Source organism: Oncorhynchus kisutch, linkage group LG13 (assembly GCF_002021735.2).
Source record: "Oncorhynchus kisutch isolate 150728-3 linkage group LG13, Okis_V2, whole genome shotgun sequence".
NCBI classification, from domain to species: domain Eukaryota; kingdom Metazoa; phylum Chordata; class Actinopteri; order Salmoniformes; family Salmonidae; genus Oncorhynchus; species Oncorhynchus kisutch.
The window spans coordinates 22,123,006-22,138,235 of record NC_034186.2 but is presented as its reverse complement, the minus strand read 5'-3'; the positions used below and the strand labels follow the sequence as shown (position 1 = coordinate 22,138,235).

Sequence of the window (15,230 nt, the reverse complement as noted above, 5' to 3'; positions counted from 1 at the left end):
ATTTTTATTGTACATATCGGGTTAAAATGAGGGATACACTTGGGCGTTTGTTGCTGTACGTGAAATGACCTAAATGGCGTCACCTTTTTAGGGTCCTGTGACGTCATTGCTCACACCTCCTTCACGTGCCTCGTTAGATTCCAGTCAACTCAGCACCGCTCATTCGGACAAAACAGACTTGTTTTGTTATCCAACTTCGCACCCTATCTTATTTTGGGTGAATACAGTTAGCTACATACCACCACCTATAATGACTACCAACGGTAATGACAGGACAACTCAATGGAAAACAACAATTATAGTCAGCACATCACTTCAGGTAACGTTTAACACGACAAATGGCTAGCCAAAGAAGTTACTAGCGAGCTAGCTTGGGCAGAAATTGACAATTGAGTTCTTCCCAATATTGATATGAAGTCACAATATTGACAATTTGATTATTACAGCTTATTAAATTTCATCAAGACATTACCCATCTAAAACATTACCCTACTAAAACACACAGAATCATGACACATCCAGGATGCTTCTTGCACAGCACCATCGGATCCGATTCTCAGACGCTGTCAAGTCGGGATCCATTGTTTTCCCGCAGTCAGGTAATCATCAATTTAATATTACGTTATTTGATTCATGCTTCAAAGGTACAGTATGTATGCCTATACTAGAGATCCGCAGTTGGTGTCTTTAGGCTATCATATTGCCAATGCCAAGAAGACCATGTCACAGTGCCACCTACCACCTGTTGTAAGGGGGTTCCCGCCATACACACTGTCCCCTGGGCCAGTCATGACATGAGATACCTTTCAGCTAATGTGGTCTAACTTCAAAAACTGCAGGATTTTGCTCCTATTAAAAGACTGCAGAAGACTTCTGTCGGGTATTAGCTAGATATTTTGTGATAGCCCATTGACTCCCTCATAATCCCGCAAATAAAGCACATAAGCCCAAGGCCAGTCTGCAAAACCAAAGTTGTGTTATAAATTCATGTATAAGTGGGTTGTCCAGGTATTGCATTCCTCATAATAAACCCACAAGAACTACCAGAGAACCTTGAGGAAGCAGGACTGTTTGACAAGATCAAGAAGTTTGTGATGGTTCACCGCAATAGTTTCCTTCTCCTGCAAGCTCCTTTTTATGGGAAGAAGGAACTGGGCATCATGTCAGTGATACAGCACAGGTATAGTTATTTTATTATACTTTATAGCAGACAATTGTATTCCTGTCTGGAATGATTCTAACATGTACAAATGTTACACATTTACAGGCCAATGTGGACTAGTGTAGTTTCACAGTAATGATCACTCCTCTAAACGATTATCCTACTGTACTGACCCAAATACATTCAAATGACCAGTAGTTTTGAATGATGCAACAATATTTCCGGTCACATGGATATGTTAGTGCTGTGCTTTCATTGTAACTGAGTGATCCTGTGGTCTATTGCAGATTCCTTGGCAGCAATCTCAGAGTTCTACCTGTACGTAACAACACCGAGATAGTCAAGGGGATGCTGACTATAGCCAAAGTAAGGATGAAAGAAGACACCCCTAAGTCCTCACACATTATATTGACATGGATATTAAGAAATAATAATACTGAAAAATGAAAATTAAGATACTTGGCATTGGTTGATAAAAAATCTAATCAAAATCAAATGTTATTTGTCACATGCGCCGAATACAACAGGTAATACTGTGAAATTCTTACTTACAGGCCCTTAACCAACAATGCAGTTCAAGAAATTAAAAATATTTACTAAATAAACTAAAGTAAAAAATAAAATAAAAAGTAGCACAATAAAATAACTATCAAGGCTATATACAGGGGAAACCGGTACCGAGTCAATGTGCGGGGGTAAAGGTCGGTCAAGGTCATTTGTACATGTAGGTATGGGTAAAGTGACTATGCATATGTAAGATATAGTCAATACAAATATGGTTTATAACGATAAAGTTGATACAAAGTTAGGCTACTTTACTTTGCTCAGGGACAATGCACATTAATAAACATTTCTGTCAATGTGCAAGGTTTTTGCCAGCCGGCTAAAGTTGAGAGTTCGAGTTTTCCCCCTGTGATAATGAAAGTGATCTCATCTTCCAGGCCACCAGTAAGCCCCATGTTGACAGCATGCGGGATCGGATGTCTCTGGCCAGGGCCCACATTATAGAGAGCAGCTCTGTCTGGGAGATGCTCAAGGACATTAAGCTGGGGTGAGCAGCTGGTGCAGAGTGGGGATGCCAGGTCCCCTCAAGCCTACCTGTTCATGGTAGGCTAGTGACTAATGATTGATTTATGCTAGGTCTGGCATCCACTGTGTTTACGGTCACAAGCACAGAATGGCTTTAACCCAACTTGCATGTGTTTAGTGCACTTGATATACTCAATCCATCCAATCCTGTATCCAGAAGAATACTACTACTGTATCGATTCAGTAGAAAGTCAATTGAAAATCCAGCATTGCAAATAACTGAAATGAAGCTTAAATAAAGAAATATTTTTTGGGTAGATTGTGTATTTATTATTTATTATTAGCCTGAAACAATCAATGTAAAAAGCATTAGACTCTGAGCCATGCTGTGTTAGACAGCAGTCCCTGTTTTCACTTTCTCCTCTGATATCTCCTCAATACGGATCACTAGACTCTCCATCAGGTCAAAGGTCACCAGAGCACACTGCAGTACCTGTGAAGTCAAGATAACTCAGTGCCAATTCAAATTATTAAAATCAATTTGACAAGCAAGCAAAAACAGCAGTGGTAACGTGGCTATAGTTACCTGATACTGCATCTCTGGGGACATATCTGATACCATCTTGTTCTTCACAGTCATAGTCTGAACTAATGCAACTCTAGCCTCTCTGGCTTCTGTTAGTGGATGAGAGTCACAATAATACATTAATTTGTGTACACAGTATAACACATGTTGTACATTCTTCCCAGAATAATACACAGTATGTACATATAATACATTTTAATAGATGGAGTAGTGTAGAGAGATCTGCTTTCTTACCCTGTGCTTGAATCTTCTTGTCCTCTCTCATGTTCTTAACCTGCCCTGTATAGTAGGCTCTAGAGAGGGCCAGACACACCCTCAGCATCTTCAGGTAGTCCTCTTTGATCTTGAACAGCTCCGACCATATACTTGACTGAAAACATCAGCGTTAGACCATCACCGTGCTGTCAACTGACTAGTAGCAAGGTTTAATCTTCTGAGTTATATGAATGTGTCAAAAACACTCACTGTCTGCTGCCAGTCCATGTCCCGCATATGCAGGTATCGTAACAGATTGAGAGACTCCATTACCCTAAGGTAGAGATGGACAAAGAATACTATACTGAACAAAAATATAAACGCAACATACAACAATTTCAAAGATTTTACTGCATTACAGTTCATATAAGGAAATCAGTGCATTTAAATAAATTCATTAGGACTTCACATGACTGGGAAAACAGAAATGCACCTGTTGGTCACAGATACCTTCTCGTCACAGATCTCGTCACGGTATCTCTGTGTATTCAAATTACCATCGATAAAGTGCAGTTGTGATCGTTGTCCTTAGTTTATGCCTGCTCATACCATAACCCTTCCGCCACCATGGGGCGCTCTGTTCACAACGATGACATCAGCAAACCGCTCGCCCACACAACGCCATACACATGATCTGAGGTTGTGAGGCCGTGGTCTGAGGTTGAGTTGTTTGAACGTACTGCCAAATTCTCTAAAACGATGTTGGAGGCAGCTTATGGTAGATACATTTACATTAAATTCTCTGGCAACAGCTCTGGTGGACATTCCTGCCGACAGCATGCCAATTGCACGCTGCCTCAAAACTTGACACATTTGTGGCATTGTGTTGTGTAAAAAAACGGCACATTTTAGCCTTTTATTGTCCCGAGCACAAGGTGCACCTGTGTAATAATCGTGCTGTTTAATCAGCTTCTTGATATGCCACAACTTTCAGGTGGATGGATTATCTTGGCAAAGGAGAAATGCTCACTAACAGGGATTTAAACAAATCTGTGCACAACATTTTTGATAAATAAGCTTTTTGTGCGTATGGAACATTTCTGGGGTCTTTTATTTCAGCTCATGAAACATGGGACCAACATTAAATAAATAAAAATGTTACGTTTATATTTTTGTTCAGTGTATATTATATTGTCTGTGTTTCAATCGGGCATTACAAGTTGACAACAGTCAGCTGATGTTGACCTATTTACTACAGTCTATGTTTTAAACTGGATGGAGAGTTGATTAATCAATTATGTCTTGTTGGCTAAGAATCTCCATTGTTAGAAAGAAAGGGATTCTAGGAATGAAACCTGAACTTCATTAGAGAATAGATCTGTTCCGTAGTCCATGTTCCATCTGCCTTATGCTGGGCACCAGATATATGTGGCTAGAATATGCAGCTTTCTACTGCAGTATTAATGACCAGATAAGGGACCAGTCACAGCTTGTAGAGGGGCAAGGCAGGCTCACCAGTCCAGGGTTTGTATTTTAGACTACAGAGAGGTATCAGGATTGCTTAGACAGATCCTATGGGCCAGCTTCCCAGACACAGATTAAGCCTAGTCCTAGAAAAAGTATGCACACTGCTCTCCATTGACAGTGGTTTTTAGTCCAGGACTAGGTTTAATCTGTATCCAGGTAACCGGCCCTAAATTTAGGGAGAGGACAAACGATACTAACCTGTCCATACTGTTCAGCAGGTCTGTTTCTGGGCCCCGTGGGAAACAGAGAACCAGTCTCAGTAGGGGCAAAACCTGGATTCCCATAAACCATTCATTCTCATGACCTGGCTAGAGATAACAAGGAGAATAACACAATTATAGGTTGCACTGTATACACCTTTTCTAATGCAATGAAATGGAGCTACTGTCCTGTTTATCAAAATGTCTCCTACTACGGTGCATTCAAAAAGTATTCAGACCCCTTGACTTTTTCCACATTTTATTACATTACAGCCTTATTTTACAATGGATTTAATTGTTTTTCCCCCCTCATCAATCTCCACACAATACCCCATAATGACAAAGCAAAAACAGGTTTTTAGAAATGAAATATTATAAGTATAATTTACCTAAGTATTCAGACCCTTTACTCAGTACTTTGTTGAAGCACCTTTTGCAGTGATTACAGCCTTGAGTCTTCTTGGGTATGACGCTACAAGCTTGGCACACCTGTATTTGGGGAGTTTCTCCCATTCTTCTCTGCAGATCCTCTCAAACTTTGTAAGGTTGGATGGGGAGCGTCGCTGCACAGGTATTTTCAGGTCTCCAGAGATGTTCCGGGCTCTGGCTGGGCCACTCAAGGACTGTCTTGGCTGTGAGCTTAGGGTCGTTGTCCTTTTGGAAGGTGAACCTTCGCCCCAGTCTGAGGTGCTAAGCGCTCTGGAGCAAGTTTTCGTCAAGGATCTCTCTGTACTTTGCTCCATTCAGCTTTCCCTCGATCCTAACTAGTCTTCCAGTCCCTGCCGCTGAAAAACATCCCCACAGCATGATGCTGCCACCACCATGCTTCACCGTAGGGATGGTGCTAGGTTTCGCTTGGCATTCAATCTTGGTTTCATCAGACCAGAGAATCTTGTTTTTCATGGTCTGAGAGTCTTTAGGTGCCTTTTGGTGAACTCCAAGTGGGCTGTCATGTGCCTTTTACTGAGGAGTGGCTCCTGTCTGGCCACTCTACCATAAAGGCCTGATTGGTGGAGTGCTGCAGAGATTGTTGTCCTTCTGGAAGGTTCTCCCATCTCCACAGAGGAACTTTGAAGCTCTCCCCCGATTGCTCAGTTTGGCCATTTAGGAAGAGTCTTGGTGGTTTCAAACTTCTTCTTCAAACTTCTTCCAATGTTGGAGGCCACTGTGTTCTTGGGGACCTTCAATGCTGCAGACATTTTTTTGGTACCCTTCCCCAGATCTGTGCCTGGAACACAATCCTGTCTCGAAGTTCTACGGATAATTCCTTCAACCTCATGGCTTGGTTTTGGCTCTGACATGCACTGTCAAATCAAATCCAATTGTAATTATCACATGCACTGAATACAACAGGTGTAGTAGACCTTACAGTGAAATGCTTACTTACAAGCCCTTAACCAACAATGCGTTGATTAGCTGTTCAGGAGTATTATGACTTGGGGGTAGAAGCTGTTAAGATGCCTTTTGGACCTTGACTTGGTGCTCCGGGACCGCTTGTTGTGCAGTAGCAGAGAGAACAGTCTATGACTAGGTTGGCTGGAGTCTTTGACAATTTTTAGGGCCTTCCTCTGACACCGCCTGATATAGAGGTCCTGGATGGCAGGAAGCTTGGCCCCAGTGATGTACTGAGCCGTACACGCTACCCTCTGTAGTGCCTTGCGGTCAGAGGCCGAGCAGTTTCCATACCAGGCAGTGATGCAACCAGGATGCTCTCGATGGTGCAGCTGTAGAACCTTTTGAGGATCTGAGGGCCCATGACAAATCATTTAAGTCTCCTGAGGGGGAATAGGCTTTGTCTTGCCCTCTTCACGACTGTCTTAGTGTGTTTGGACCATGATAGTTTGTTGGTGATGTGGACACCAAGGAACTTGAAGCTCTCAACCTGTTCCACTACAGCCCCGTCGATGAGAATGGGGGAGTGCTCGGGCCTCCTTTTCCTGTAGTCCACAATCATCTCATTTGTCTTGATCATGTTGATGGATTGGGACCTCTTCAACTGTGGGACCTTATAGACAGGTATGTGCCTTTCCAAATCACATCCAATCAATTGAATATACCACATGTGGACTCCAATCAAGTTGTAGAAACATCTCAAGGATGATCAATGTAAACAGGATGCACCTGAGCTCAATTTAGAGTCTTATAGCAAAGGGTCTGAATACTTATGTAAATAAGGTATTTCTGTTTTTAATTTTTGAAAAATTAGCAAAAAAAAACTAAACCTGTTTTCGCTTTGTCATTATTGGGTATTGTGTGTAGAGATTGATAAGGAATAGTTCTTAATCAATTTTAGAATAAGGCTGCAACTTAGCATGTGGAAAAATGGAAGGGGTCTGAATACTTTCCGAATGCACTGTATATCTTACCTTCAAGGAGAGCTCAATCTGATTTTTGATGTTCTTTATAATGTAACCCTCTACTCCGGCATGGCAACTGGTTTTTATCATACACCTACGATAAGAAATCAGGATTTTCAAGATGTTTCTAATACCATGTGGTCCTGCGGCCCTCCCTGGGTGAATGTTTTGGTTTTTGCCCTAGCACTACATAGCTGATTCAAATAAGCAAAGCTTGATGATGAGTTGATTATTTAAATCAGCTGTGTAGTGCTAGGGCAAAAACTAAACATGCACGGGGGGTACTGCTATAGAGTACTACAGATTCATCCATTGCGGACCACATACAGGCTATACAGTATTCTCACCTGAAGAATTTGTGCTTAGCCTCAGGTCCCAATTTATCTATGAAGAGCTGTAACACTTTAAACCCTTGTTCTCTCTGGTAATGGGAGAAAGGAGTTATTAGGCTAGCAGGTACATAGTAATAATAGTAAACATAGTAATAATTTCAATTGGTTTTATTCATGCAGGAGTTTTATTCAATTACCAAATGCTGAATTGGACACACAGTCAGGATCTGCACCAAGTGCTGCATTTCCACACAACAAAAACACAAATCACAAATTATTATCATTATGTCTGTTACATATGCATCTGTTTAGCTTCTGGTATGTAGTCAGACTCACCTGTGGAACACTGTAAAATGACTTTAGGTCTAGCAGTTCAACTGGGAGGCTGTTATCCTCCACTCTCTCCAAGCTTTTTGTATATAATTCCTGAGTGATCGAGCATGGAGAAGAATACTTAGCAATACTTACTACTCAGAGAATTCACTCAATATAGAATTTGGAAGATTTGAAATCAATTTATCCTTACCAGGCCTTTGAGTAGGAATGATTCTTCCTTTCTATTTTAGGAAAGAAAACATCTTGTTTAGAGGAACACACTATATCTTAAACCAATGTTTTAATATCATGTAAGAACAGTATAGCTCTGAAAACATACCTACTCAGTAGGAGGTCAATATATTCCATATTACACTGCAGGACAAACACAGGGCTGAGAGATCAACAAAATAATATTAATACTATTATATGTTTCAAACATAGTTATCACCCCATATCTTCAATAATACGGTTATTCAGAACCTTTCTACTGTGTTTCACCTGAAAACTGCTGGAAAGCTCTCGATGGTGATGAGCTGGACAAAGAGCAGGTATGCCAGACAGGCCCGTGACTCCTGGGCTTTAGTACTGTCTGTCAAGAGGCCAGACTCCTCCCTCTTCTTCAGAGCCTTGTAGAACAGGAGGCCTGGGAGAGGCTCCTGGATGGCTGGTAGGGTGGCCTAGGATCAAAAACACAATGTAGTCTTGTTTTAGCTAGGTTCTTATTAAAATTGTCTATTTTAAAGTTGATTGCCTTGTTTGATAGTCTCGCTGGACTTGCTGGAAAATGCAGTAGAAAAAGAGCTAACCCTTAGTGTAGTGTGCAGAGCCATTTCAAAAGGCCGTCACTCTACCAAGTAGGCCCGGATTACTTACCAGTATGTCTGTAGCAAAGTGCCATAGGGGAGACTGTTTATGGATGTCTATAGCCTGGTCAAGCTGTGCCTGAAGGAGTGGCTCCCTCAAGCTCCCCATGCAACTGTAGAGAGAAGAATAATATGCATTACAGATCAACAAACCGGTGTCAGTATCTTCTACTCTCCTGATTATAACCTGGCCAATAACTACATCTGATTGATACATTTAGGTGCTCCTTTTAGCAACATTAATATCCAGCAAAGCACACAGACAGGCAGACAGACACCTACAACTTGAGAAGCTCAGTCTTTAGCTGATTGTCTGAAGCAGTGCCACCATCCTCGCTGTTGTCCCTCCTCTTCACTTCCTCCACAAATGGCTCCATGAACCTGGCCAGGGCTGAGCAGCAACGACACAGACCATACGCATCCTCCACTTCTTGCTCCTTGGTGTAAGGCACTGGCAGCCTGGACACCTGCTTCTGTAGGGCAGCCAGAGCAAGGCCTACCCAGGGAGCCTTCTCCTCACCCAGACGCAGCAGCACTAGGAGATGGAGGGAGACATTCAAAAGTCACCAACATGAATAGCACTAGGAGAGGCAAGAATACATTATTAAAAAGTAATTGAAGGAATGTATTATGTATAGGTTGTTTTACTACATTCTGATTTGTTTTAAAATGGCTCGCTACTGTCATTCAATCAATTACAAGAAAAATGTGGGTTATCTAAGACTATTTAAGAAATCTTATTCAATCGCTTCAACAGAATCTGGATTAACCTAACAGTAGCATAGAACAAATACTGAAAGAAGCTGCAACGCCAAAGAAGTTGATTGCCAAGTTATATCAAGGGTTGACTGAATTTTTATCTGATGGTTCAGAACCTAAGGTAAAAATGGGAAACAGATCTCAAAGAAGTAATTGATGAGAACTATTGGTCATAAATACAGTTGAAGTGGGAAGTTAACATACACTTTAGCCAAATACATTTAAACTCAGTTTTTCACTATTCTTGACATTTAATCCTAGTACAAATTCCCTGTCTTAGGTCAGTTAGGATCACCACTTTATTTTAAGAATGTGAAATGTCAGAATAATAGCAGAGAGAATGATTAATTTCAGCTTGTATTTCTTTCATCACATTCCCAGTGGGTCAGAAGTTTACATACACTCAATTAGTATTTGGTAGCATTGCCTTTAAATTGTTTAACTTGGGCCAAACATATCGGGTAGCCTTCCACGAGCTTCCCACAATAAGTTGGGTGAATTTTAGACCCATTCCTCCTGACAGAGCTGGTGTAACTGAGTCAGGTTTGTAGGCCTCCTTGCTCACACACGCTTTTTCAGTTCTGCCCACACATTTTATATTGGATTGAGGTCAGGGCTTTGTGATGGCCACTCCAATACCTTGACTTTGTTGTCCTTAAGCCATTTTGCCACAACTTTGGAAGTATGCTTGTGGTCATTGTCCATTTGGAAAACCCATTTGTGACCAAACTTTAACTTCCTGACTGATGTCTTGAGATGTTGCTTCAATATATCCAAATCATTTTCCTCCCTCATGATGCCATCTATTTTGTGACGTGCACCAGTCCCTCCTACAGCAAAGCACCCCCACAACATAATGCTGCCACCCCCGTGCTTCACGGTTGGGATGGTGTTCTTCGGCTTGCAAGCCTCCCCCTTTTTCCTCCAAACATAACGATGATCATTATGGCCAAACAGTTTCATCAGACCAGAGGACATTTCTCCAAAAAGTACGATATTTGTCCCCATGTGCAGTTGCAAACTGTAGTCTGGCTTTTTTATGGCGGTTTTAGAGCAGTGGCTTCGATATAGCAATGTCGATATAGGACTCGTTTTACTGTGGATATAGATACTTTTGTACCTGTTTCCTCCAGCATCTACACAAGGTCCTTTGCTGTTGTTCTGGGGTTGATTTGCAATTTTCGCACCAAAGTACTTTCATCTCTAGGAGACAGAACGCTTCTTCTTCCTGAACGGTATGACGGCTGCTTGGTCCTATGGTTTTTATACTTGCGTACTATTGTTTGTACAAATGACCGTGGTACCTTCAGGTGTTTGGAAATTGCTCCCAAGCATGAACCAGACTTGTTGAGGTCTACAATTATTTTTTCTGAAGTCTTGGCTGATTTCTTTTGATTTTCCCATGATGTCAAGCAGAGGCACTGAGTTTGAAGGTAGGCCTTGAAATACATCCACAGGTACACCTCCAATTGACTCAAATTATGTCAATTAGCCTATCAGAAACTTCTAAAGCCATGACATATTTTTCTGGAATTTTCCAAGCTGTTTAAAGGCACAATCAACTTAGTGTATGTAAACTTCTGACCCACTGGAATTGTGATACAGTGAATTATAAGTGAAATAACCTGTCTGTAAACAATTGTTGGAAAAATTACTTGTGTCATGCACAAAGTAGATGTCCCAACCGACTTGCCAAAACTATAGTTTGTTCACAAGAAATTTGTGGAGTGGTTGAAAAACTAGTTTTAATGACTCCAACCTAAGTGTATGTGATTTGATTTGATGTAAACTTCCAACTTCAACTGTATGTGAAAATGTTCATATTTGCTCCTACAATCTTAGCCATAAATTATTGCAATTGAAGATAATCCATAGGATTTACTACATTCCTGCTAGAATGCATGTAATGTACCCAGAAATCAGTCATATCGCTGTTGGAGATGCAAAAAAAAACTAAAAGGAAGCCTATTACATATGCTGTTGTCCTGTGAGAAATGAACACCATTTTGGGATAATGTCTGTGCCATCATATCATTGTGTCAAGGATTTTACATCCATCCATCTCCATGATTATGTCTGTTGCGGAATGTAAATATTATTGACCAATATCAAAGAAGGTTTTGTAATTTAGGCCCATTGCTGCAAAAAATATGTGTAGCTATCAATTGGAAAGCATCATACACACGCATCGTCAATACTGAATGGAAGGTAGTTACATTCCATTAGATTGTGTTTCATGATATTAAGCAAAAGAAAGACGTGATAAAATCTGAAAACCTCACATTGGTAATCTTGAGGAGTGTAAGATTTACCAACATACATAATTGTGTTTTAATTTGATGTACTATGTGTATGTGTACTGAAATGGAAGGCTTCTGTGTTGTTGTATGTTTATGGACAGGTCTGTGGTGGTTGTGTTGTTTTTGTGTTCTGTTTGCATTTATAAATAAAAAAATATTGGCATAAAAAAATGAAAGGGAACGTCATCAAGATTAAGTTCCAGTAAGTGTCCAGTAGAGGGAAACAAACAACATCTGCAGGAGATAGCAGTGGTATTGTGAAGGCTAAGTATTACCTGTTTGAAGAAGCGGGGCCATAAGTACGATGGTGTCAGCGATGAGGTCCGGATGAAGGTCATCCACTTGGCCGAGAAAAATCAGCATGAGTTCCATCGGGCTGCATGTCTGAGAGACAAGATTTCTACATTACTGTTAACTCTGATACCATGTGAATCTACCTGCTCTTTAGCCTTCTGCCATCCAATTCTGTCAAGGGTAATTCATAATATATATATATATATATATATATATATAGTTTACCTCGGCCAGGTGTGTGATAACGGCCTTACAGGTAGAGGAACTCTTCTTCCTCTTCAGTACCTCGGCCACCAGGGACGCAAGGAGGCCACAGCCCATAGACTCCACTATTCCCTGGGTCAGATAAAATAACCAAAAACTTCTGTGTCATGTTGTCTACTTTTTACATTTAGAAAGAAAGCAGCAACTGATGATGAAAAACAGTTGTGCAAGTTTATGGGGGTATACAAATTGTTGCTTGCATGTGGGCTATCTTGCAAATGACCACCTTGACTACCCCCTCACGTCGGTCAAAAAAGCTAAGTTGATGTCCTAGCGAGGTTGCTATAGACCCTGTTATGACTCCATTACATCCTAGCGAGGTAGCTATAGACCCTTTTATGACTCCATGACATCCTTGCAAGGTAGCTATAGACCCTGTTATGACTCCATGACATCCTAGCGAGGTAGCTATAGACCCTGTTATGACTCCATGACATCCTAGCGAGGTATCTATGGACCCTGTTATGACTCCATGATGTCCTAGTAAAGTAGCTATAGACCCTTTTATGACTCCATGACATCCTAGCAAGGTAGCTATAGACCCTGTTATGACTCCATGATGTCCTAGAGAGGTAGCTATGGACCCTGTTATGACTCCATCAAAATTAACTCCATTTCCATTCCATGTTCTCTTTTTAGAGTAAATATCCCTTCACTACAGTTAGATAATACTTTTTGTCCAAGTTGAGGGTTTTCTCACAGATTTCTTATTTGTGAGTCAATTCAATATCTTCAACCCAGATACCTCCTGAGGCTCCTTTAGCTCCTTAAAGACTTTGAAAAACCACCCTGACACATGCTCCTGTAAGTGTAGGGTTTAGAGCAAAAGATGGCGTGGGGAGGAGGGACAACCAAGGGCACTTAGAGAATAGCCTTTCCAAACAGGGTCACCATCACTGGAGCGAGAAATCTGACTGGATATCGGCCTGTTCAGTCCTCACACCTTCAGGTCAACAGCCCAACAACAAGCTCTGGGTAGTGGCAGAGAGGCGATCATTATTTTATGTATACATCGCAAATGGCACCCTATTCTCTACATAGTGCACTACTTGGGATGCACACGATAGCCCTATGGGCCCTGGTCAAAAATAGTGCATTATGTAGGGAATAGGGTGCCATTTGGGATGCACCCTATATGTCTATGGTGGCAATGTAGCAAAGTGTCCTGTACTGTTAGCTGTAGTAGTAGACTTGCTGATGTTGTCACAGAGGAGACTGGAGTGTGCGTGTGTCTGTCATCACCATTATCGGCCTCTGGGACTGGAATCTACTACACTACACTGTCAATGTGTAAAAAATATGTCAAACGCAAGGTATATTTTACAACAATTTTCACAAATAGAGCAGTGTAAAAGCACCCAATGTCCTCCCGGTTCACTCTAACAGTTAGGTGTGATTCTTCTTAGGATATCTTTGAATTGAATTACTCACTTAGCGGAGCATAAGAGGGGTTTTCATTGGAGGGCATGCGAATGTGATGCATTTACCTGGTTCTTCTCATCCTGAATGAAGTCTAGCAGGTGTGTCGTGTCACCCTGATTAATATACGCTAATCCAGCATTCTGGAACAGTTCATGGTCCTCTGGCCTTAAACCATCTTCCACCACGGCTTTTCGCTGTAGAGATACAAGATGCCAACTGACACCACTCACAGAGACAGCTAGTTCAAAGTAATAATTCTGACAATATTATGCATCTGATTAGTCATATTATTGTTAAAAATGTCATATCAATGATATTATTATAAGCTAGTTCTTATCATTCTTATATGAGCCACTGTTAGCATGTTAGCTTACCCATCTCTGGATGACATCCTGCAGCTGATCAGCCATCCTCAGCGTTTGTCTTGAATAACAATCGCGGAGGGGTCCAAAAAATAAGAGTGTGAATATTCAGAATATAGATGAAATAATGATAATATCCAAATTTCTGCCAAAAAGAGGACACCAGATAGTTACTGTTGCGGTTTGAAATGACGTGTGGTAAAGGTGGACTGTCCAGAGACCTCAGTCAGTAAACCTCTTATCAAGCTCTATGTGCCTGAGCTATAATCGGATTAAAGCAGTGCAACATAGTCACGGCAGACAACAGAACTGTCTGGAAGGCTCTAGTTGAGTCCAGGGAGACTCAATCAATCTTAAACCACTATAACTAACTGCATGCTGGTGACCTGGGTTTGTTTTGTTTTGTTTTAATTAACCACAAATGTAGGCTCCTGTAGGGAAGTGAAGTTCATATCTTGTACATCAAATGCATAACCAACTCTGTTACTTTAAGAACCAGTACTGAGCACTGGCCTAAGCTGTATCAGTTTGCTGCCACAGACAGGACAGGACAGGACACACACACACACACACACGGCTGTAGCTAGTTGAGATAAATAGATAGGGTTAGCCAGGAGCATGTTTGAACGGTAGGATTTAGCCGGTGGCTGCTGGTTAGGATAGGTTTGCTCTCTGTATTGGGCCGTGATGAAAGCAAAGCCCTGAACAAAAGCCACAAAGCAAATACACCCAGAGACAGTGTGCTGTGTTGACTCTGATTTAGTCATCTTTAATTGGAGACTGATGATTGTTGTGACAGTTACATGTAGCCTACTGTATGTCAAAGCTGCTTACAACAATATATAGTTTCAAGAAAAATTATGTGAACCCTTTGGAATTACCTAGATTTCTACATTAATTTGTCATGAAATTTACAACAATAGACCAACACAGTCTACTTAAACTAAAAACACACAAACTATTATATTTTTTCATGTATTTATTGAACACACCTTGTAAACATTCACAGCACAGGGTGGGAAAATGTGAACCCTTGGATTTAACAACTGGTAGACCCTCCTTTGGCAGCAATAACCTCAACCAAACATTTTCTGTAGTTTCGGATCAGACCTGCACAACGGCCAGGAGGAATTTTGGACCATTCTTCTTTACAAAACTGTTTCAGTTCAGCAATATTCTTGGGATGTCAGGTGTGAACCGCTCTCTTGAGGTCATGCCACAGCATCTCAATCGGGTTGAGGTCAGTACTCTGACTGGGCC

The 15,230-nt window shown here is 41.2% G+C and overlaps 2 protein-coding genes across 2 annotated transcripts; one reads left to right on the top strand and one right to left on the bottom strand.

The window, feature by feature from the left end:
• Positions 1-98: 98 nt before the first annotated feature.
• On the top strand, positions 99-2,475 carry lg13h1orf146 (linkage group 13 C1orf146 homolog). Its single transcript, XM_020499383.2, has 5 exons — positions 99-319; positions 506-599; positions 1,009-1,180; positions 1,450-1,528; positions 2,104-2,475. Exons 1-5 carry the CDS (start codon positions 251-253, stop codon positions 2,215-2,217), a joined length of 528 nt encoding a protein of 175 aa, XP_020354972.1. The 5' UTR covers positions 99-250; the 3' UTR covers positions 2,218-2,475.
• On the bottom strand, positions 1,151-14,179 carry LOC109903015 (glomulin-like). Its single transcript, XM_031785767.1, has 18 exons — positions 13,983-14,179; positions 13,674-13,802; positions 12,148-12,258; positions 11,904-12,012; positions 8,852-9,104; positions 8,580-8,682; positions 8,205-8,383; positions 8,044-8,097; positions 7,915-7,945; positions 7,725-7,814; positions 7,586-7,627; positions 7,404-7,477; positions 7,066-7,150; positions 4,698-4,807; positions 3,243-3,306; positions 3,012-3,147; positions 2,778-2,866; positions 1,151-2,684 (listed from the first exon to the last, which is right to left on the bottom strand). The coding sequence occupies exons 1-18, from the start codon at positions 14,016-14,018 to the stop codon at positions 2,583-2,585; spliced, it is 1,797 nt and encodes a 598-aa protein (XP_031641627.1). The 5' UTR covers positions 14,019-14,179; the 3' UTR covers positions 1,151-2,582.
• Between the last annotated feature and the right edge of the window lie 1,051 nt (positions 14,180-15,230).

Coding starts and splice junctions, on each gene's coding strand:
- lg13h1orf146 (XM_020499383.2), top strand. CDS start 251: ATGACTACCAACGGTAATGACAGGACAACTCAATGGAAAACAACAATT. Junction 320..505: donor TAGTCAGCACATCACTTCAG/GTAACGTTTAAC, acceptor TAAAACACACAG/AATCATGACACATCCAGGAT. Junction 1,529..2,103: donor GGATGCTGACTATAGCCAAA/GTAAGGATGAAA, acceptor CTCATCTTCCAG/GCCACCAGTAAGCCCCATGT.
- LOC109903015 (XM_031785767.1), bottom strand. CDS start 14,018: ATGGCTGATCAGCTGCAGGATGTCATCCAGAGATGG. Junction 7,815..7,914: donor CATTCCTACTCAAAGGCCTG/GTAAGGATAAAT, acceptor TCGATCACTCAG/GAATTATATACAAAAAGCTT. Junction 4,808..7,065: donor AGATTGAGCTCTCCTTGAAG/GTAAGATATACA, acceptor TGTTATCTCTAG/CCAGGTCATGAGAATGAATG.